Source organism: Pteropus vampyrus, unplaced genomic scaffold (genome assembly GCF_000151845.1).
Source record: "Pteropus vampyrus isolate Shadow unplaced genomic scaffold, Pvam_2.0 Scaffold272, whole genome shotgun sequence".
In the NCBI taxonomy this organism is placed as follows: domain Eukaryota; kingdom Metazoa; phylum Chordata; class Mammalia; order Chiroptera; family Pteropodidae; genus Pteropus; species Pteropus vampyrus.
In genome coordinates, this window is record NW_011889053.1 from 1,217,368 (window position 1) to 1,239,101 (window position 21,734).

General features: G+C 36.9%; 1 protein-coding gene across 1 annotated transcript in view; it reads right to left on the minus strand.

The window, feature by feature from the left end:
- Positions 1–20,658, minus strand: part of RNF17 (ring finger protein 17) — a 79,362-nt gene extending 58,704 nt beyond the window's left edge. Inside the window, exons 1-9 of the mRNA XM_011375476.2 lie at positions 20,532–20,658; positions 18,278–18,372; positions 13,379–13,470; positions 11,352–11,463; positions 10,428–10,508; positions 9,138–9,238; positions 2,003–2,174; positions 741–817; positions 391–465 (exon numbers count right to left, since the gene is read on the minus strand). Coding sequence (XP_011373778.1) covers positions 391–465; positions 741–817; positions 2,003–2,174; positions 9,138–9,238; positions 10,428–10,508; positions 11,352–11,463; positions 13,379–13,470; positions 18,278–18,372; positions 20,532–20,658 — 932 coding nt within the window. The remainder of the gene's footprint in view (positions 1–390; positions 466–740; positions 818–2,002; positions 2,175–9,137; positions 9,239–10,427; positions 10,509–11,351; positions 11,464–13,378; positions 13,471–18,277; positions 18,373–20,531) is intronic.
- Between the last annotated feature and the right edge of the window lie 1,076 nt (positions 20,659–21,734).

A 21,734-nucleotide genomic window follows, 5' to 3' on the forward strand; every position in this document is an offset into this window, starting at 1 on the left:
TCACTCAGCCGCCACAGCCGGAGGTGGTGGGGACTTCTCTTCCTAGCACTGGAACCCTGGGCTGGGGATCCCGGTGTGTGACCAGGACCCCTCATTCCTCAGGTGGGGGAGGAGGCCCCACAGCCAAGACAGCCCTCCCGATGCTCGATGGCTGCTCATGGTTGTGGGATTCACGGTTCCTGTCTCTGACCCTCCTATTGGCTTGAGGTGACCTGTTATTTTTGTCCCTAGTTGTAGGGCTTCTGTTCAGCCAGCCCTCAGGTGACTCTGCACGCTGGTTGCTCTGCAGTTTTGTTATAATTTTGATGTGGTCGCAATAGGAGGCTTGCACAGCCACCACCCTCTACGCCGTCTTGTGAGGATGCAATTTGTTGTCATTCTTATACTTACTTTGTTGAGTCTTCAAATTCAATCTTTACCATATTGTTGAACATACAGATAATCTCACTGCAATTCATATTCAACCTAAAATAAACACTAACATAAGTAAATGTTCTAGTACAAGTTTATTATTATCTCTAAATAAAAATCAGTTGTGGACACTAAAAACTGTAAAAGATAGAATATTCAAATAACTTTGTTACTTATCATAAGTTACACTGATTTTAATTTGGTTGCTAACTTGGGAAACATTTGTGAACCGAATTATCAATTTATGATTATTTGCTACTTTAGTAGTCTAGGCACTGATACATTTTTATACTTGATTACTATGTTTTCCTGAAATATAACTTACTTACCTGGGAGAATTCCTTAGTTTTAGAGTCCTAAATTGTGACAATTCACTCTCAAATGTTAATTTCAAAGTCCGGATAATCTGGAATCAGAAGAAAAGTGTTACTCATATGTGAATTTTCTTTTTAATAACTATTGTTGAAACAGAGTAAGATTTTAGAAGGAAAACTATACCTTCAAGTATTTCACTAATTAATGTGTTCAAGGTTTTATTTTAGGCACTCAAAGGAAGGGATGCAAATAAGTATAACTTTTTCCCCTAAAAGGGCTTTAAAATCTTTTAGAGGTATGTTTTAACATATAACAACAATAAAAGGCACTAGTTAATAAATGAGTCAAAGCTACATGATCAGAGGAAATTTGGACCTGCACTGCTGTCCTCAAATTTTTTTTGCCCACCTTCCTAATGAAGCTAAAGGTCGAGTCTTACCACTTTTCTTCATCTCCTAATGCCTCATGTGGAACGCACAGGAAACGACTATTATTGGTTCAGAACTGAAGCTGGAACACAGTGGCACGCAAGACAGTGGCAAACTCTTCTTTCATTTAGAGACTCTGGAGCAGGTAAACCAATGGCTTCTATTTTGTACCTCAGTTCAATCACAACGTCTGATTACAGACGGGAAATAAAGCACTGGGGACCCAAAGACAGAGCATGACCTGCTGCCCAAGGGCACCAGGTAGGAATTATCGAAGAGGACCCACGGTTAACCCCATCCTGCCAAACCATCTCCTAGGAAACACGTTTCTATACTTTTGCCCAACTCTGCTCCCTCGCACACAATTAGAGGACAGGACATAGCTGAAGCACCTTGTCTCTTGACCTTCACATTTGGCGAAGCAAGAGGGGGAAAGGAGGAAACCTTTGGGATCTTGAATTAAACTTTTAAGTCAAGAGCTGAAAGTCACACCTAAACTGTTTATGAAAAGAAAACAGAATCCCATTTAGTTTGTAACCTTTATTTGTCCTGACTTTTTATTCAAATGTCCTAGAAGCATCAACTTTCAAGTCAGTCATCCTATCTGTTCTCAGATCATGTGTTATAAAAACCTTATTATAACATTTATCTAAGTGGTAAATAATAATAAAAGGCAAACAAATTTATTAATGTTTGTCTTAGAATTCAAACAGCTAAGAATTCTAAATTGTTGTCAATACAAGTTAAGACAATCTGAAAAACATGTTCTTGTTAATTCTTAAATATATCGAAAACTTGTAAAATAAACTACTTCAGAAATAACTCACATGATGAACTATTAAAATTACCTGATTCAGGTCACAATAAATCCTTAGAGAAGGTGCTGATTTTAATTCTTTTGCTATCTTCATAGCTGCATCCAAATCATTTTTTTTCTCTTCAATGTAATTTTTAGCCATTATTACATGTGATAAATAATCATCTGTATTTCTTACTACTTCTTCACACAAGTTCTTTTTCCTTTATATAAGATCCCAAAGTTATTTGAAAAATTTCATACACATTTACATGAAAGTTAATTTATAGTAACAACGATATAAAAGGGTAATTTTGCTAGTTTATGAACTTAACATGGTTAAATGAGGCATTCATTTGAACTTAAACGTATTACAATTGAAAGCTATGTATGTATAACTAAAGAAAAATCAAATTTTCTAGGTTATAGTTATGTCACAGATACAGTGTCACGGAATTGCAAGGCTAAGACAGACCCTAGGTAATTCCACCCAAAACAGAAATCTTCGCTATCCTGCAGTCACTTGTGCCATTACAAAGACACATTTGTACTCATTTCTCAATAGAATCTACCTGGACATTTCAAAATTTCTATCAAGACACATGAATACATGAATAATATTTTACATGAATAAAAAATATTTTAAAAGAGACCACCAGACCATAACTTAGGTATTAATTAATTATAACCTTCAAAGTAATCACTTAGGAAGGCTATACAGATTATTCCTTCATTAATGGTACCTCATTACTCAAAACTCTTCTTGGACCTATGGCAGAATTACATAATGGAACTTAAAAATTTTGTACCAAAAATTGCAGTGTCTAAAGTCACTCATTTTATTCAAGTGTCTTTTCATTATTTCCTCAAAATCAAATCTGGCCTCAAAAAAAGAGTTTGCCACACTGAAGATTAACGAGAATGTGACATAGGCTCTGGAGATAAAAAGGTATTACAAAAACCTTTCAGTAATTGTATACATAATCTCTGAAAATCTTTTCTTTAGGGAAAAAAAATGGCCATTTTGTAAGATCTAATATGGTTCCCAAAAACTCATGCCTGTGTAGTCATGTCAACAAAATAGCAGATTGGGAGACTTAGGCCCTCGCTCTCCAACAGAGATATTAAAAAACATGTGAAAAATGATAAAAATAATCTTACAGGAACTCTGGAAAATAGAGAAAGGTATACAACGACCATGCAAATGCCCAACCAATAAAAACCCACACTTAAAACAACAGGAAATGCGGTGTTTTACTTGTCCTTGCCCAGCCGCGGTACGGTTTTAGTCTGAAGGCAGCAGCACCGTTCTCAATCCTTCTCTCAAACCAGAGGGAACAGCAGACTTTATTCTCAACATCCTAATTTGTCTGGGGGCTACCTAAAGAACTAGTCTGTTTCACCTGATTTGGAGCTCAGGCGTGAGAAGCAGTGAGCACTGCTTACGAAGGCTGCAAGAAGACCAAGACTTGCAGACACCTGGGCAAGAGATCACAGGTAAAGACATACAATAGACCATTTGAGGCTGATAGGAGAAGCCTAAGTAAGACTCTTTGGGAAATTAAAACACTGAAAAGCAGCCATGTATACAAGAGAATCGAAAAAACCACACTCAGACCCCGACAAGACACGTGCTCAGAAAGGACCCAAGGACCCCAGAAACCTTCACGTCAGGCTGTGCCAAGGCTCAAAGCATGCTCAGTTCCTCAGTGAAGAGCCAGTTTGTAATGATTGACAGAGGCTGCTGTGCCCAATTTCCAACAAAACATTAGATATACAAAGGAAATCAGAAAACAAAAAAGGACCAAAATGTGAAAATCAACAGACAGAAATTATAAAATGGAAAATCCAGTGCTCAAAAGTACAATAACTGAAAGGAAAAATCCACTACAGGGGTTCAACTGCATATCTGAGCAAGAATAAAAATCTGTAAACTTGAATATAGGACCACTGAAATTACTGAGTCTGAGGAACAGAAAGAACAAAGATTGTTGGAGTAAACGGAGCTGAAGAAACTTCACAGACACCCTTCAAGAGGACCAACATGTGCATTATAATAGTCCCAAAGGAGAAGAGAGGGACAGAGAGATTATTTGAAGAAATAATTGCTAAAAACTTCCAAAATTAGAAAAAAACACATGAATTTACAAATCCAAGAACTCAAAGAAATCTAAGCAGAGACCCCATACTGAGACACAGTATAATCAAACTGTCAAAAGACAGAGAATCTTAAAAGTGGCAAGAGAGATGAGATCTGTCCTATACAAGGGATCCTCAGGTTATCAGCTTATTTCTCACCAGAAACCCCAGAGGCCAGAGGCAGTGGGATGACATACTTCAAGTGTAGAAAGAAAAAAACTGACAGCTGAGAACTCTCAACCTAGCAAAACTATCTTGCAAAAACTTGGAAAAATTAAAATATTCCCAGGTAAAAGCTGATGTCATTACCAATATGTGTTCTATAGAAATGCTAACAGGCATCCTTTGAATTAGAATGAAAGCAAGCTAGACAATAACTCAAAGCCATACAAAAATAAGTATTTCTGGTAAAGGTAAATACATGGGCAAATATAAAATCTAGTATGATTGTAATTTTGGTTTATAACTCCACTTTTTCTTTTCTATAGCATTTAAAGGACGAATACATAAAATGACTAAGCTATGTTAATGAGTATACAATGTCCACAGATGCGATTGTGACAACAAAATAAAGAGGATGGAGGTGTAAACGAGTAAGCCAGCTGGTATGGATCCAAAATAGAGTGTTTTAACTTTAGAGGGTTATATGTAATACTCAAGGTAACCACAAAGAAATTAACTACAGAATATGCAAAAAATAAATGAGAAGAGAATCGAAATGTATCACTACAGAAAAAGTAAAAAGAAAGGAAGGTAGAAATACAGGAAATGAATGAGGAAAAAAAAGCTATAAGACATATAAACATGGAAAAAATAAGTCCTTCTTTATCAGTAATTATCTTAAATGTAAATGGATTAAACTTCCAAATCAAAAAAAGTAGAACAGAAGAACAGATTTTTAAAAACTGATAGCATATACTCAGGTCTATAAGAGATTCACTTTAGATCTAAAGACACACATAGATTAAAAGTGAAAGTATAGAAAAAGATATTCCATGCAAACAGTAAGCAAAACAGAGTTAGGGTGGCTATATTAACATCGGACTAAACAGACTAAGTCAAAACTATTACAAGAGACAAAGAAGAACATTATATTGACAAAAGGGTCAATTCACAGGAAGATATAACAATTACAACAATGTACACACTGAATATAAGAGTTCTGAATATATGAAGCTAACAGTGACAGAATTAAAGAGAGAAACAAAGCACTCTCTACAATAGTGAGACTTCAATATACAACTTCCAATAATGGACAGAAAAATCACACAGAGTATCAATAAGAAAACAAATTACTTAACATTATAAACCAATTGGACCTGAGAGACACACAGAAAATACACCACTCAACAGAGAATACGTATTTTCCTTGTGTATACATGGAGCATTCTCCAGGTTAGAACATGTGTTAGGTCGAAAAACAAGTCTTAATAAATTTTAAAAGACTGAAAGCATATAAAGTGCCTTTTCTGGTCACAATGGAAAGTAGAACTCAATAACAGAAGGAGACTGGAAAATTATAAGTATGTGGAAATTAAATAAGATACTCCTAAACACAAATAGGTCCAGGAAAAATATCACTAGGAAAACACCCTGAGACAAATGAAAGCAAACAAAATGAGAAACAATGAAAGCAGAGCTAAAAGGGAAATAACTGTAAACACATTCAAAAAGAGATGGCAAACCAACAACCTAAGTTTACACCCTAGTAACTAAAAAAAGAACAAACTAAATCTAAAGTTGGCAGAGAAAAGTAAAGAGACTGAATCAGTAATCAAAACCTCCAAAGAAAAGCCCTGGACTAGATGGCTTCCACTGGTGAATTCTACCAAATATTTAATGAAAAATTAATACCAATCCTCATCGAAGCCTTCTAAAAAACATAAGGGGCAGAAACACTTCCTGACTCAGTCTATGAGGCCGGCATTACCAAGGCCGTATGAAAATGAAGGGAACTACAGACCAGTATCTGAGTACCAATGCAAAACCCTCAACAAAATCTAGTGAACTGAACTCAGCAGCATACTAAAAGGACAATACATCATGACCAAGTGAGATTTATTCCTGGAATGCAAAGATGATTCAATATACAAAAATCAATTAATGTTATACACATTAAGAAAAAGTAAAAACCATGAGCCTCCCGAAAGATGCAAAAAAAGGATATGACATATTTCAACACACTTTCATGATAAAAAAAAATAGTCAATAAACTAAGAATTGAAGGAAACTACATCTACATAATAAAAGCAATACGTGAAAAACCCATGCTCAGCGTTATGTTAGATGGCGGGCTGGCAGCTTTTCCTTAAGGCCAGGTACCAGATGAGGACGTGTGCTTTTGCACTGCTCTTTAAAATACTATTCTAAGTTTTAGCCACAGAAATATGCAAAAAAAGAATGAAAAGGTACACAAATTTGAAAAGAAGTAAAATTATCTTTTTTGCAGGTGACATGATCTCATATGCAGAAAACCCTAAAGATGCCATAACTATACTAGAAGTTCTAATTAAGGAGTTCAGCAAAAATGTAGACTATGAAATCAACACACAAATCAGATGCATTTCTATATACTAACAATGAACACTGAAGGAAATTAAGAAAACAATTCCTTTAAAATATAATAAAAAGAATATACTAAGGAATACATTTAACCAAGAAGGCAACAGACTTGCACATTTACTGTACACTACACACGCTGCTGAAAGAAATTAAAGATGACAAAAATAAATGGAAAGACACCCACATTCATGGAATGGAAGACATGACGTTATTAAGATGCAAACACCACCCAAAGCATCTACAATTCAGTGTGTCCCTATCAAGATCCCGATGATGTCTCATGAAGAATAGAAAATCCCATTCTAAAGGTCACAAGGAGTCTCAAAGAACCCCAAACTGACAAAACAATCTTGAAAAAGGAGAACAAGGTTGGAGGGCTCACACATCCTGATTTCAAAACTCACTACAAAGCTACGGTCATCAAAACAGTGTGCTGCGGGCGTAAGGACAGACAGCAATGGAACAGAGCACCCCAAAATAAACCTTCACATAGGTCAACTGAGTTCTGACAAGCGTGCTGAGACAACTCAATGGAGAAAAGACCATCTTTTCGACACATGCTGCTGGCAAAACTGGATATCCACGTGGAAGAGAATGAAGCTGGATCCCTCCCTTACGCCACATACGACAATAAACTCAAAATGAATCAAAGACCTAATTGAAATTCAGAGCTAAAACTATAAAACTCTTAGACGAAAACGGGGAAAGCTTCTTGATGTTAAATTTGGCAATGATTTCTTGGATGCGTCCCAAAAAGTACAGGCAACAAAAGAAAAAATAAATTGGACTTTATCAGTAACTTTTGTGGATCAAATAATGCTATCACGAGAGTGAAAAGGCAACTTCTACAAGAGAAAAATACCTGAAAATGATACATCTGATAAAAGATTAATATCAATAATATACAAAGAACTCTATAATCCAACAAAATAAATTATCCAGTTCAAAAATGAGCACTCATACAACTCAACACCAGAAAAACAAACACACATTCCAATTAAAAAATGGACAGAAGGCCTTAATAGACATACAGATAGATGGTCAACAGACCTATGAAAAGATGTTCAACATCATTAATCATCAGAGAAATGCAAAACCAAACCACAATGAGTATCACCTTACACCCGTCAGAATGCCCATCATTAATAAATGTACAAACAGCAAGTGCTGGCAAGGATGTGGAAAAAAGGGAACCCTCGTGCATTGTTGGTGGGACTGTAAATTCATGTAACTACTATGGAAAACAATGTGGAGGTTCCTCAAAAAATTATAAACTGAAAACAAAAAATTAAAAACCATACAATCCAGCAATTCCACTTCTGGTTATTTATACGAAGAAAACAAAAACACTACCTTGAACATATGCACCCCTATGTTCACTGCAGCATTACTAGTAATAGCCATTAGGAAAATGTAAATCAACATATGCACCCCTATGTTCACTGCAGCATTACTAGTAATAGCCATTAGGAAAATGTAAATCAAAATCACAATGAGATATTATTTCATACCTATTGGGACACAATCATCAACCCCCCCCCAAAAAAAAAAAAAAAAACAGAAGATAACACTGTTCATGAGGATATGGAGAAACTGGAACACTGTGCACAGCTGGTGGGCAGGTAAAGTGTGTAGCCATAGAAGAAAACAGCTTGGTGTTTCCTCAGAAACTTAAACATAGAATTACCATATGCCACTAAACTGTACACTTAAAAATGGTTAAAAAAGGGAAACTTTGTCATGTATATTTTATTACTATAAAAACTGTAAAATAAATGCGTCCACATGACCCATTGCTTAATATTATGATTAAAAACCATGTAAGAGACAGCATCAATGTGGAATAAAGAACATCAACTGATTCACTGACACTGCATTTACTGAGCCTGTGTTCTAGGCATTCTAATGAGACAAAAAAAAAAACGAAGAGTCAAAAGGATGAGTACCATTTCTAATGTATTTCTTTGGGCGTATCACAACATTCATGATTCTGTTTCTTCGAATGCGAAATGTGATTAAGATCATTAAAGATCACATGTATCAAAAAGTTTTTTCAAAAAGTAATGGATATATATATACAAATAACTGTACAGTATTTGTTTAGAAATGAATATTAGAGTACTATTTGCTCTGATGCAAATAAACATGAAAAATAATGTAACTATGTATAAGCAAATGGTTGCATTTCCCTAATAAGTTGAATTCTACAACATGGATTCAGATTTTGCAAATAATTTTCTGTGCTGCTTTGATAAAGAAGCTTATTTAACACTTAGCTTTGGGACTAGAATGCAAAATAGACCAAATAAAAAAAATGTACAAATTGTTTCTCATTTTAAAGTTGTAAACTTTAGCCTGTACAGATCACTCATTACCTTCCAAATTTGTTTAAAAATTACTCATTACTTCAATCTCTATAAAGAAACAAAATGTCAGGTTATTGTTACAACTCCAGTTTCATTGTGTCTATATTTTTAAGTTATTACCTGGAATCTAGAGAAGTAAAAAGTTGGTCAAACTGTTTCTCCAGAACCTCTAAAAGGCTGACTGTCTTCTCTTGTGTTTGACTGTGTATGTGTTCCAGCATCTGGGAAGAACAATACAAAAACCTAATTTGGTATTTTTATTTTGTAGAAATTATACTATTCAACATAATTTTGAAAATACAAAATGCATTTTGGAGTTTTTAAAATAATAACACAAGAGGAGATTAGATAAAAATGGAACGTCACAAGGTTCAAGTTTAAATCCTGGTACCCATCTGCAAGGTCACATCTTTTTGAGCACTGTCTACTGATAAACTGGCAAAGGCCTAGAAAATCCGCTAAGTTTCCAAACTTCTTTCTTATCTTTTTTTTATCATTACAGCAAACGAGTCATTTTAAATAGCTCAATTTCTCTCTGGTGGTATTCCTTATATTTAAAACATATTATTTTAATCCAATTATTATTTTTTAATATTAACTACTCCACATACTTCTTTCCATTTCTAAACAAAGAATTGTTGTTTGAGATCTGTGACCCCTTCTTTCTCTCCAGTTTCTCCATTCTGGATGGGCATGTCTGTCCTGTGCGTGTCCCACCACTGTATTTTTAGAAGCAAATTATTTATTATCCAGTTTTACAGATTCAGAGAGGAATTTGGCCCCAGGATGAGTCAGACTCTGACTCGCACCCATACCTGTCTTAGAAGATATTTAGATGAGACTTTAGATTCAGAGTCGCTGCTGGAACAGGTTAAGACTGAGTTGGGGTGGAGTGAATGTGTTCTGCATGTGAGAAGGACATGAATCTGGGGGACAGAGGGCACACCGTTTCCGATTGAACTATGTCCCCCCAATTCATATGTTGAAGTCTTAACTCCTATTTCAGCTATAACCTTTTGACGGGCTTGGTTGTAAATTTGTTGTTGCTTGTTCTGTCACCAAATGAGTCTCTCCTTCGAGGGGTGGGGAATGGGAGAAAAGAGAATAAGACTCTTTGTGTAAGGGCACACAGCCAAATAACAAGCAGTGTTAGGAAGCTTCTGGGACAAAATTCAGTTCGGAGAAGAAGAAATCGCGGTTGCTTGCTGGAGCTGGGATGTTGGCAGGCAGCCAGCACGACGCCACCAGAGGGCCAAGGGGTTTCCATTCTGTTGTACGTTTCTCTGTCTTTAGATTGTTGTGCTTACTAATTCAGTGCTAAGCTCTAACTCCATGATAATGCATCCGAACATACACATATAAAGAGAACATACCCTAAATCATGAAAATTTAATAATTCAAAGTGCTTACATTGACAGCAATACTTAATTGTTCAAAATTATTGCCTGCTATCTTCAATGCTTCATCAATTTCTTCTGCAGTTTTCGTCTCCTGAAAAGGGGAAGACCACATACAAATGTAAAATATAAAAATAGATACTTAGATATATTAGTCATAAAAACATCAAGCTATCATTCTGATTACAAAAGCAACATAGACTCACTACAGAAATCTGAAAACATGCAAGAAAAATAATACTGTTAATCCTACTTACCCAAGGATTAAAAAAAATTAACATTTTCAAGTTCGGGCTATAGCATTCCAGATTTTTTTTACATATCTTTTTGAAAAAATAAGATTGTGTCCTATAACCATTTTGAAATTGAAAACTGCCTTGAAAATTTTATCATGGCAATAAATGTACACATGTAAAAATTAACAGTTTAAGGAAAAAAATATAAATTGGCTATGTTAAGATTTCAATTTCAAGTAAAAGATAGTAAGATTAAGTGTTCTTTCTCTTCCCCCAGTCCACTAAAGATCTCCTTAACAAAAAGACTGAATATGTTATTCAACAGCATTTTGGAGTTTGCCCTATTTCTGATCCTGAATTTAAAAAATGCATTATTTAAAGTTATCAAGTGTATTAACAGGTAAAACTCAATTTTCCAACAAAAATATCATCATCAACAGCAAAGGCCAGTAGCCCTTTTGGATGCCATTAAAATTCTAAGTGATTTTAGAATTTAGAAACATGTACTTTATACACATTTCATAGAATGTGGATTCAATAACTAGGTTCGAAGGGAAGAAGCTACATACAAGGAAATACCAAGAATACTACTTCCCAAAGAATCTATAATTATAAGATAACACTGAAAGGAAAGTTGAGCCATTGGAGACAAACTAAAAATGTCTGGCTTTATCTTACTTCATGAGTAACATTTTTCATACCGCCATTACAGCTGATGGGTTCAAAACAGTCCTGTGTGTGGGTGGTGAACGTTCTAATCCAACTGTTAGCTGATCAGCTGCCTTTTTAAAGTCCTGAGAACAATTCTTTATCCTAAAAAAAGTCAAGTACATTATTTTAAATACCAACATTAATATAAGTTTTAATCTTCTATTCTGATTTTTACTCTATCAAAAGTAATTCACATGATGACTTGTAAGAACACATACACTGGGTTCTCAAGCATCTACAATAAGCAACAAGAGGGGAGCCGTACCAAATGTGCTTTCACATGAAACTTAATTTTAATCAGGAATTCAACTCAACAAATCTCTAAAAATAAGAGCTTACGGTGTAAATTGTGCTTTAATTTCCTAATTATCTCTCCTTCCCTGATATTTTTTGGTAGAGATGTTGATAATCACTGAACTGTTTTAAGCTCCATTAACCTAAGTACTTATACACATAAATGCCAGATATCAAAAAAATGTACTTATAGGCCTAGATAATTTACAGAAAAGTAATGAATTCACTATATAAGGTGATTTGCAAGGAAAAAATTCCATTTCTTGTCTATAGATGCTAGAGTTTTTGCCTATTTTCATCTTTATATTCCCATATTGGCTAGCACACAGTACGTACTTAGTTTGCTGAATATTACATTAATCATAAGCCTGTAAGTTTATAGAAGAAACCATGTTTAAATGTTACTCTCAAAGAGAGAAACAATAAGACTAATTTTTAAGCAATTACTTTGAAGAGTGAACATTCGTGTTTTTAAAAACATATTTGCGTGCATTAGCCCCAAGAAGTCCATATTCAATTCCTATTTCAAAATATTTAAATTGGGAAGGAAGTACATTATGTATCAAGGGATACGTCTATTTAAAATTTACAACTATTTTAAACCAAACTCTGCTGAAATTAGGGAATAGAGTTCCTAAGTATACTTGGAGAATTTAAGAAATAGTAACTTGGAAAAACTTGGGTGCTTAAAGTGGACTCATCTACTTCTGAAAGGGAAATGTCACTCTGCAACCACACCAGGTAACATATCCATTAAGAGCAGAGTACAATCGGATCTGACTTGCATGATGGTTAAAGTTGGAAACGTCACACCCAAGTCCAGCTCTGTTTCCTCTGGGAGGAAAGGAGAGGAAGACTTGGCAACACGAGGGTGGTCCCGGCACAGCAGGATCTGCCTCCTCTGCAAGGGGAGAGCCTTGCTCCGTCTGCCACAACCCTCACTGCTCACTGTTTAAACCCAGTCGGCCCCACCCTATCCCAGCATGTAGTCTGCTAGACTCCAACAGGTGTTCAAATCTGCATGGCCACTGACTCTCATGGAGCTAGGAAGGTTCCTGAAGAATTGTTGCAGTCACTCCACACGGAACTCATGGAGGAAATGACTGGTAGAATACAAACACGGGAGTCGGGGGAAGCACTGGCATCCAATAAACCTGAGTTCTGCTTCCAGTTGTGTCAATTACCAGCCGCCAGTCTTCAGCTAAGTGGTTTTACTATCCAAAGACATAACTATAATGCTCTCTGGGTTTCTAAGCACACAATTAAGTCTAGACAGAGAAGCTGCAATAGTCACGTGTAAAGCCACGAATGCCAGTCTAAAGAATTCTGGATTTTTTCTGGATGGCAATGAAGAGCCACAGAGCAGAGTCTGAAAGTGCTAAGGAGGCAAGAAGCAAGACTGAAGCAGGCAGTAGAGATGGACGATACGTGTGGACGTGGGAGACACTGGAAGTTGGAACCTGCAGGAGGCCCAGCGAACGAGAGAGGAGGAACTGCGCTGATTTACAGAGGCTTGGTGCCATCCACAGAACTGCAAAGTTCCTAATGAGATTGTTCCTTGAAGATATATTTCTTTTAATTCCTACATAATTTACTACAATGTTAATGATTTTTCAAATGTTAAAAAATATACAAAATTATAACTGCCATCTGAGTAGGGTCCCAGAAAGTTAATAAGAAGGTTCTTTAACCCTTAAAAAGTTGCAAAGCACACAAGACATACTTTTTAGGCTGCAGTTTTTCCATAAAAGAATCTTCTTTAACATATCCATCTAACGGGTAACATCCTTGTCTCCTATTTACAGTTGTAGCAACCTTAGGACAAAATAAGATTAAAAACAAAAATGGAAAAGTCATTCAATAAATTCTGTTTACCCAGAATTCAAACTAATGTGCCATTCATAAAGTTGAAAATAGCCTTAAAAATCCTTAAATTCTCTTTAAATCAAAGAAAAAATTGCACGTCTCTGATGTTTTTACCCTATTTCTATTTTTGAAGAAATTGGTAATTTGGCAACCATGTATTAAAAAGAATATTAAATTAACTACAACTTCTACCATAGTTCTAAAGGAAATACTTGCAATACTTTAAAAATTTACTATAAAAATTTTACAATAGTACTTAAGGTATGTTCAAAACTCTAAAATACTTAGAAATAAATTTAATAAGAAAAAATATAAGGCCTAAGAAAAATAATTTATTGAGGATTGTAAAACAAGAACTGAATAAAATGGAGAATCATGTCGGGTTCCTGGAGACAAAGATTTAATATCCTAAAATGTGTCAAATATAAAACTAATACAATTCTAAATTCATATGGAAAACATATTATGCAAGAATTACAAAAATTTTAACATACTATTCAGTATAGATTTATCCCATCAGATAATAAAACAACTGTAATTAAAACACTAGGTACTGGCACAATAAAGGAGCAGCACAGAGCCCTGAAACAGATCCACATATGTGGGAACCTAATACAGAACACAGGTGACATTTCAATTAAATAGAGGATTATTCAGTAAATAATATGAGAAAGCTGTACACCCACCTTGCATCACATATGGCTATTATAAAAGGATTAAATGTGTCTTTTTAAAAAACACAATGTAAATATTTAAAATATATATATAACTCTGAGATGGGAAGGTCTGCCTAATCAATGAAAACCTAGAAGCCATGAAGGAGCAGGGAAAACACTAAAGAAGGAACCATTTCTGAAAGGCTAAATGTAATTAAAAAATTAAAAGTGAAAGACTGGGAGAAAACAAGATAAAGTGTTAACATCCCATCACATGATATGTTCCTACAAGTCAGAAGACAATTCAAAAGGGAAACATGCAAAAGGGAAACATGAAAGGAACGGAAAAGCCCTACCCAGAGGGGAGCTGAGATGTTGACACAGGAAAAGTTGCTCAATTTCACAAGTAGTCAGGGAAATGCGATTTAAAACATTAAATGAATATGACAAATTGAAACATGGATTTGTTTTGGAGGTAGAAATGGACAAAACCTGCCGAAAGGACATTTTTGGTTGTAGTGAGGGGATGAGGAACTGTGTAACGATATAGTGAAAAATTCTGAAAACCACCCAAATGTTTGTAATGAAGGGATCAGTTAAGAATTCCAGCACTTAAGTACAATGGTTTAGTGAGCGGCCATTAAATGTCAGAGGTCTGAGACCCCCATGAGGATACGTCAATGCTCCCACTTACGAATACGCCTTCGGTAGGGAAAAGGGTATCCTGTCGAGGTTTTAAGTATGAAGCACCAAAGACAGCCACGTGTTATTAAACACTTAGGGATCTAAAAGTGTTATTTTTAACAAGTCACATTGAACCAAATGTTATTTTTAAGAAACCATCCCCCCAAACAAGAGGCTAAAACCTTGATTTCTTTGTGCCCCTCACTGATCTCTCTGGCTTGCCATGTCATGGGAAGAGGTTAACCTTACCGTGACTGAGGTAGCTAGTCAGACACCAGTGACAGGGGAACAAAGGAATAGGGGCCCAGCACAGAGACTGCCCAAAGAACACCCTATTGGTAGTTAGAGAATCCCACTTGCATCCCCAGAGACAAAGGACAGGAGGGCCATAATCTTAGCTGGTTTAATCCTGCCACAGACGCCTGAGCAGAAGGTACCAGCCTGACCTGCCCACAATCTAAGTCTCATCACACTGTCATTATAATACTATGTTTATGCTCGGAAGTTCATGAATCTAATCGCAACAAACTGAATTCCGGGTAAGCACATGCGCACTAGGCAAAGTGTTATACAGCAGCCAAGTGTCAATCTAAATGACCTCACATGTCAATCACCTAGGAATGCCTTTGGAACCAGCCATCGCAGCCCAAATATAATGCAGACATTCCCACTTTGGGGTTGTTACAGCTCTCTTCGCTAAAATCATGTTCCTCCTTGGAGTGTGCTCTTTCTATAATACACTTTCAATAGATCTTTTCTAAATCTCAGTGATCTGTGATTCTTCACCGCGTCAATGAGGAAGCACCAAGGGAAAATGCTAAGCACACTTGTGCACTGTTATCCGCCCCCCGTCCCGCTGGGGCAACACCGAAGTTCAAATCGCCCCAAGGGTGACATTACTATCAACAGAGGACATTCTCTCCAAGAAATTTTAAGAAAATATTAAATATAACTGATTTAAAAGATTTCACTTAAAACTGTACAAAGAGTCTCACTTGTAATATATAAGAAAAGCTTTCTTCTGCCTCTCGCCTCCAACTTGTCATTTAAATTTATGGTGATGTTTTGTTTTTGTTACTTGTAAATGAAAGCATGTGGTCAAGTTTAAGCAGCATTTTCTTCTCTGGTTTCTGGCTTTCCCATCTAAGACTGTACAATTATCTATATTTTCTTCCAGTTTACATTTTCAATTTGTATGTTATTAACATTCCAATTCACATGAAATTTTAATATATATTAATTATCTATTGATTAGATAACTTATCCTTTCCTCACACACAATATATTTTTGGACTCAGGTCAAAAAGATCAATAAGATGTTAGTATTTCTGGAATGATACTTAAATATGATCTTATTTAGGACAAAATCTGCTGTTTTGCTAGCAAATTATAGAATGGTTATTTAAAAAAATTAAAATCAATCAAAAGCAGTGAAGGGATGCTATAAAAAAACACACGACTACATAGATAAAGACTGGTATAGAAATCCATAGCACTCACCCAAACTCAGAAATAAGAGCAAAAGTATACTCTTAATCCTGAATGGAATCATTTTAGGCTTAAATGTGAAATAAACAGCACTACCTAGGCCTTCAACGTTAAAGATAAATTATAAGTCTAATGCAAATACAGGTACTTAAATCTTACTTCATAGCATACATAATTTAAAATAAACTGCATTCCTGAAGTATTCTATAAAATAGGAGTTTTCATTATTTATACTAGATTCTTCCATTCTTTCACTATTTATACTAGATTCTTCTATTCCAAATAAAAACTAGAGAGCAGCAAAAATCTAAACTTTAAAAACTACTAAGAGTGGCAACAATTTCAAGAAGGTTTCTTGAAAAACTCCTTTAAATAGCAATCAGCTTTAATGTCTGAAGAATCTGGATATAATCCCTTGTCAATTACCTGGGCTAACAGCACAGGGGGAGGAGGGAAAGGAGGGAAAGATGGGATAAATCACATCTCTCTCAAAGAAAGAGGCAGAACTAGTCAAAATGATATAAAAATAGATTTATCACAACCCTAAAATTAAAACCTGTATGCGTAAACACCTTAAATATTTGTACAGATATAATCCAAAATAATAAAAGTATAATGGTTTAAGACCACTAAACATGAACTCATTTACCAAAAAAGGCGGAAGTTACTCTAATACATTTATTTGTCTGTTTCTGAATATCAGAACAGAATGGCTATGGGTGGGAACCGTTCCAGCTCCTTCCCTTTCCCTCATTCTTTACCCGCCATGAGACTGCATGTGTCATGTGTTGGGGACCCTCCACCACAACCACGAGAGCTCGGTTCCCTTTTGTCTTAACTATGCAGCCACATTCAAGGAGCCTACTGTCTGGAAAGGAAAGGAGAGAAGAATTTTCCACGATGAAGGCCACAGTTTGTAAAGTCTGTAATTACAAAACAGACGTCTTCTAATACGTAAATGTTTTTGCTCATAATTTACATATAGGCGTGCATGCATGCGTTTGTGTATTTTTATCATGCTTAACCCTCAAACTAGTTAATTCACACCTAAATATCAAAGGTCAACTATAATACTTATTTTAGTGATCTTCAAGCTTGCAGAGAACTTTTACATAATTCAGATTTGACTCTTATAATCCCATGAGATAAGAAAAGCAGGTATCATTTTCATCTGACACATGAGGAAACTCAGGCTTAGTGCTGACAGAATTAGGACTGCATTCCAGGTCTTCTGTCTTCATATAAACCATTGGCCACGCCGCCAGAAAATAAGCAATTTCATCATCTGACCTCTTAAAGGGAACATTAAGAATTTAGAGATTAAGACGACCTTCCAGAAACACTATGTAAATTGAGCTACATCTGTATTTGTAGTAAATGCAAACAATGTTCATTAAATTTTATTTTAAATCCTTGATTTATCCTCATTATTTGGGGTCCATAGATTTTAGTGTCAGTGCAACTGTACTATTTTTAGTGCTTCTGAAATTAACGTTAACTTTAGGCCACTATTTTGCTTCTTGTTTTATACTATGACATCTCCACAAATGTAAATTTGATGACACACAAACGGTGAGGGGAAGGTGGAGATCAAACTTTACTTGCATGGTACTGGTGTGGGGACGAAAGGTAGGCATTTGAAAGGAATATACTTCATAAAAATAAAAACAAAAAAAAGACAATTTCCCACAGATGTCTCTAAATAGTCAAAATATGTAGGCTGAGTCATGTATAACTTGCATTCTTCTTGATCACTTTGAACAATTATAAAACAGATGGGAAAAGCTTTCTCTTGTGTTAGGCTTCTTGGCTTAGAGACTAAGCAAAAAATGTAACTAAAAAGTTTCTAACTAGGTTTTACTTCTCTAACATTTTTACCTTTAACATTAAGTTATAGTGTATTTAATATAAAAGATGGTAAAACTTACCTCACAAGTGGGGCATATAATTGTGCTGTATTCTTCAGTTATTAGTAAGCACAGTTCACAAAAATCATGTCCACATTGAAGTTCATAGTGGTGACCTATTGATAAAATTGTGAATTAACCTTTCCAGTTTGTTAACATTGAATGTGCAGCATTAATCAGAGGGGAAAATTAAAGGAGATTCCATTGTATAGGAAAAGATATTGTTTACTTAGAAATTGTTGACTTATTAAACAAAAGTCAGGAGAACCTATACAAATCAGAAGGAAGGAGAAAAATCAGAAGAAAAACCAGGCAGAGCTATGTAGTACTGTTCGCATTAATTTAGATAGTTTTTGGTACCTATAACACTTTGAATTTGCCATCTTATAATCACACAAAGTGCTCTGACATACTTCATCTGCTTTGTGTAAATATCATGGCTAAGTAGGCTGAGAATATTATAGTCAACCTAGAAATGTAAAAATATTTCCATGACGTGCCTATTTAAATGGTCCATCCCAGACTCTAGCCTAGTTCTGTTTCCAAGTGCAACATTCTTTCCGCTTGATCATAATGCCCTCTGCTAATTTATATCACCCATCTTGTGAAGCCCACAGGAAGGGCAGATATAACACCAGCGAGACCCCACTCTTAGAATAATCTAAGACACCAGCAAGGACAGAGGCCAAACACTTCTACTGTCACTCACTCACTCACACACACACATGACCCATGTAAAGATCATTTTCACAAATCTAGCATTTATGAGGAAAATATCATAATCTTGATTTAAAACCTGGAATCAACATTCTAACACTAAGTAGAATTTGAAGTTCATCATAATAAGGATATTTGTTTTAGCTCTGTAACTTCAAAAAAGATGCTATTTTAAGATACTGCAAGAAAAAAAAATGGAAAGTGAAAAAGAAACTAGATAAAACCAGTCACCTTTTCTAGCAAAAAATTAGTATTCTTGCTGACTTATAATTGCATTCTTTAGATCAAAAAAGCTTTAGATTTTAAGCCAACTGAAATATCTGAAACTTGCTTACAACCAAGCTAAATTTTAAAGCTCTATTTAAATTCCAGAGATGATACTACCAAAGAAAGCAAGACTGCACAACTGTTTCATCTTTAGACAATTTCTTACATTGTACAGGTCAAAGTAATCTGCGGTGTACTAAGCTTACAAAGCCCTCTTGCAATTCCAGATGTATATCCACCATCCTCCCCAATAAGAATTTCTAAGCAGTGTGATACAAATGCATGGAAGAACCAGTGATTATAAAAGGTCGTGTTCTAAAACTTTATTTTGTAATTCTTATCTCCTTCAAACAACGGAGGCTTTCTGTGCAATAGCAACGGTGGAAACCCAGAGTAGGGAAAACCTGGCTCTCCATCCGGAAACACAACCAATCAACCAACTTCGTCTACACACGTCTGTGCCTCCTGAAAGGAGTCCATCCAACAAGGACTAGGAAAACTGATCAAATGACTCATTTTGAAAGTACAAACATTAAATAGTTACACGGGCTAACAATGACTTTCCAGTAACCCATCCCTACCGGAGACAGAGCACTCTAAGGCGTTTTAAATTACATTACAATAACTTAAACTTGTTTTCATTTGAGTAGACTCTAAATTAGCAGATCAACATTAACCTAAAACTGCTGTAAAGTCTGGTATATATGAAATAGTCTCGTATACAGAAAAATAAGTAAATTAGCACACCAAAGGAAGGCGGTGTGTTTTTTTCCCTTGACGTACGTAACACCAGATGCGTGAAAGTCAAGTACAGTTTTCCAAACGGCGTTTTACGCGAAACTGAGCAATAATTCCCCGCCCCCAAAATGCCTAACGCCAGTTTAATTCAGGAACTTTTCACAGTGGGTCCACTCGTCACTTCTACGACAAAAAAAACAAAACAAAAAAACAAAAAAACGACATGAGAAATTTGGGTTTCATTACTTCTTGACCACAAGACAACGGGCTGGAGTTTCACATCGATTCCTCCGTGACCCTGGGAGCGTCTCGAACCGGGGCGCAGGGGCGCTCACACACGGTCGGGGAGACACGGGGCGCAGGCGGAGGTGTGACACCTCCCCCAAGAACGACCACAGCGGCCCCGACCGAGCCCCGGGGTGCGCTGCGGGGACAAGAAGCCTAGGCGACGGTTTCCACATTGGCCCGACCCCGTCGGCCCGGCGGCTTCCACCTCGGCGGCCTCCACCTGTCCCCAGGCCTCCGACTGGTCCGCGCGCCCGTGGGGACTGACCCTCGCGCTCCTCACCGGTCATCCTTCGTGCACACCGAGTGCACCCTTCAGCAGCTCCCCAGGGCCGGCCCTTCCTCTCCACATAGGCAGACAGCGAGAGCCAAGCCGTCGAAGCCTCCGCCGCCATCACCGCCTCCTTGTGGACCGGACAGGCACCGCGTGCCGGTCCCGGCGTCCCTCGCGCCGGCGACCAATCACCGGAGGCACCGGCTGCAGGTAGCCAATCGGCGGGCAGCGAGATCAAAGCCCTCCCCTCCGTTTGGCCACGCCCTCACGTTGGCCCCGCCCCTCTGTTGGCCCCGCCCGCGGCCGTACAGGTGCAGGGAGGCTCTTTTCAGTTTTAGCCTCGGCGGCTCCGTTCCGAGGAAGGTCGCCAACAGGTCAGGAAGGACCATTTACTTTAAAATGTTTACAAAAAGCGTCATCCCCGGAGCACTCTTAGTGCATTCAGAGCCAGAGTGCACGTATTATTACTTACACTGTTGTTGACCTCAGAGGCAGCAAACCATTCCTTCCATTAAAAGAACCAGCAGCCCCAAACCTGTAAAAAATGTATTTTTATCACACCTTTAAATCATCTACTAGAGATTTGAGGGCTTGACTATTAGTAGTCCCAGCGGAGAGCTTATCAGTGACTACAGGTGGGGAGACTCAATTAACAGTTTCCAACTAAGGGGTGACCATCACTACCTATAGCTTTTGAGCTGGGAGCCGTTGGGGATGCTAAGAATTGATAAAGCACAGGTTTATTACCTCTTGCTAAAACGGTACCTTCAGCCAAGGAAGTTTGGGGTAAGTGTCAGAGGGGCGTTAAAGACAATAAAAATCAATGCACTCTGGAGAGTTGATGTCAATATGGTCTAGAGCGGTATGAAAATCCTTCCTAGAGGACATAGGGTTGCATGAGGCCTTGGAAACTGGGAAAGACTTAAAGGAGTAAACAGAGAAAATGAGGTGTTCCCAGGAGAAGGAACAGCATAAACAAGGGAAAGTAGGTGGGAGTTGAGTGGACTCTTCAGAATTGGTTTTCTAGATCATTTGGCCAGAATAGTAATTTGCTTAAAGTGAGCCTTTTGGAGAGGTGTATTGGTGTTGAATTTTGGAGAGTCTTGAATGTTGGGCTAAAGAGTTTGGACTTTACTTTTCAAGCAGTGGAGTGCTGGCTAAGTGTGTGACCAAGAGATGAAATAGTCTGGTGACAAT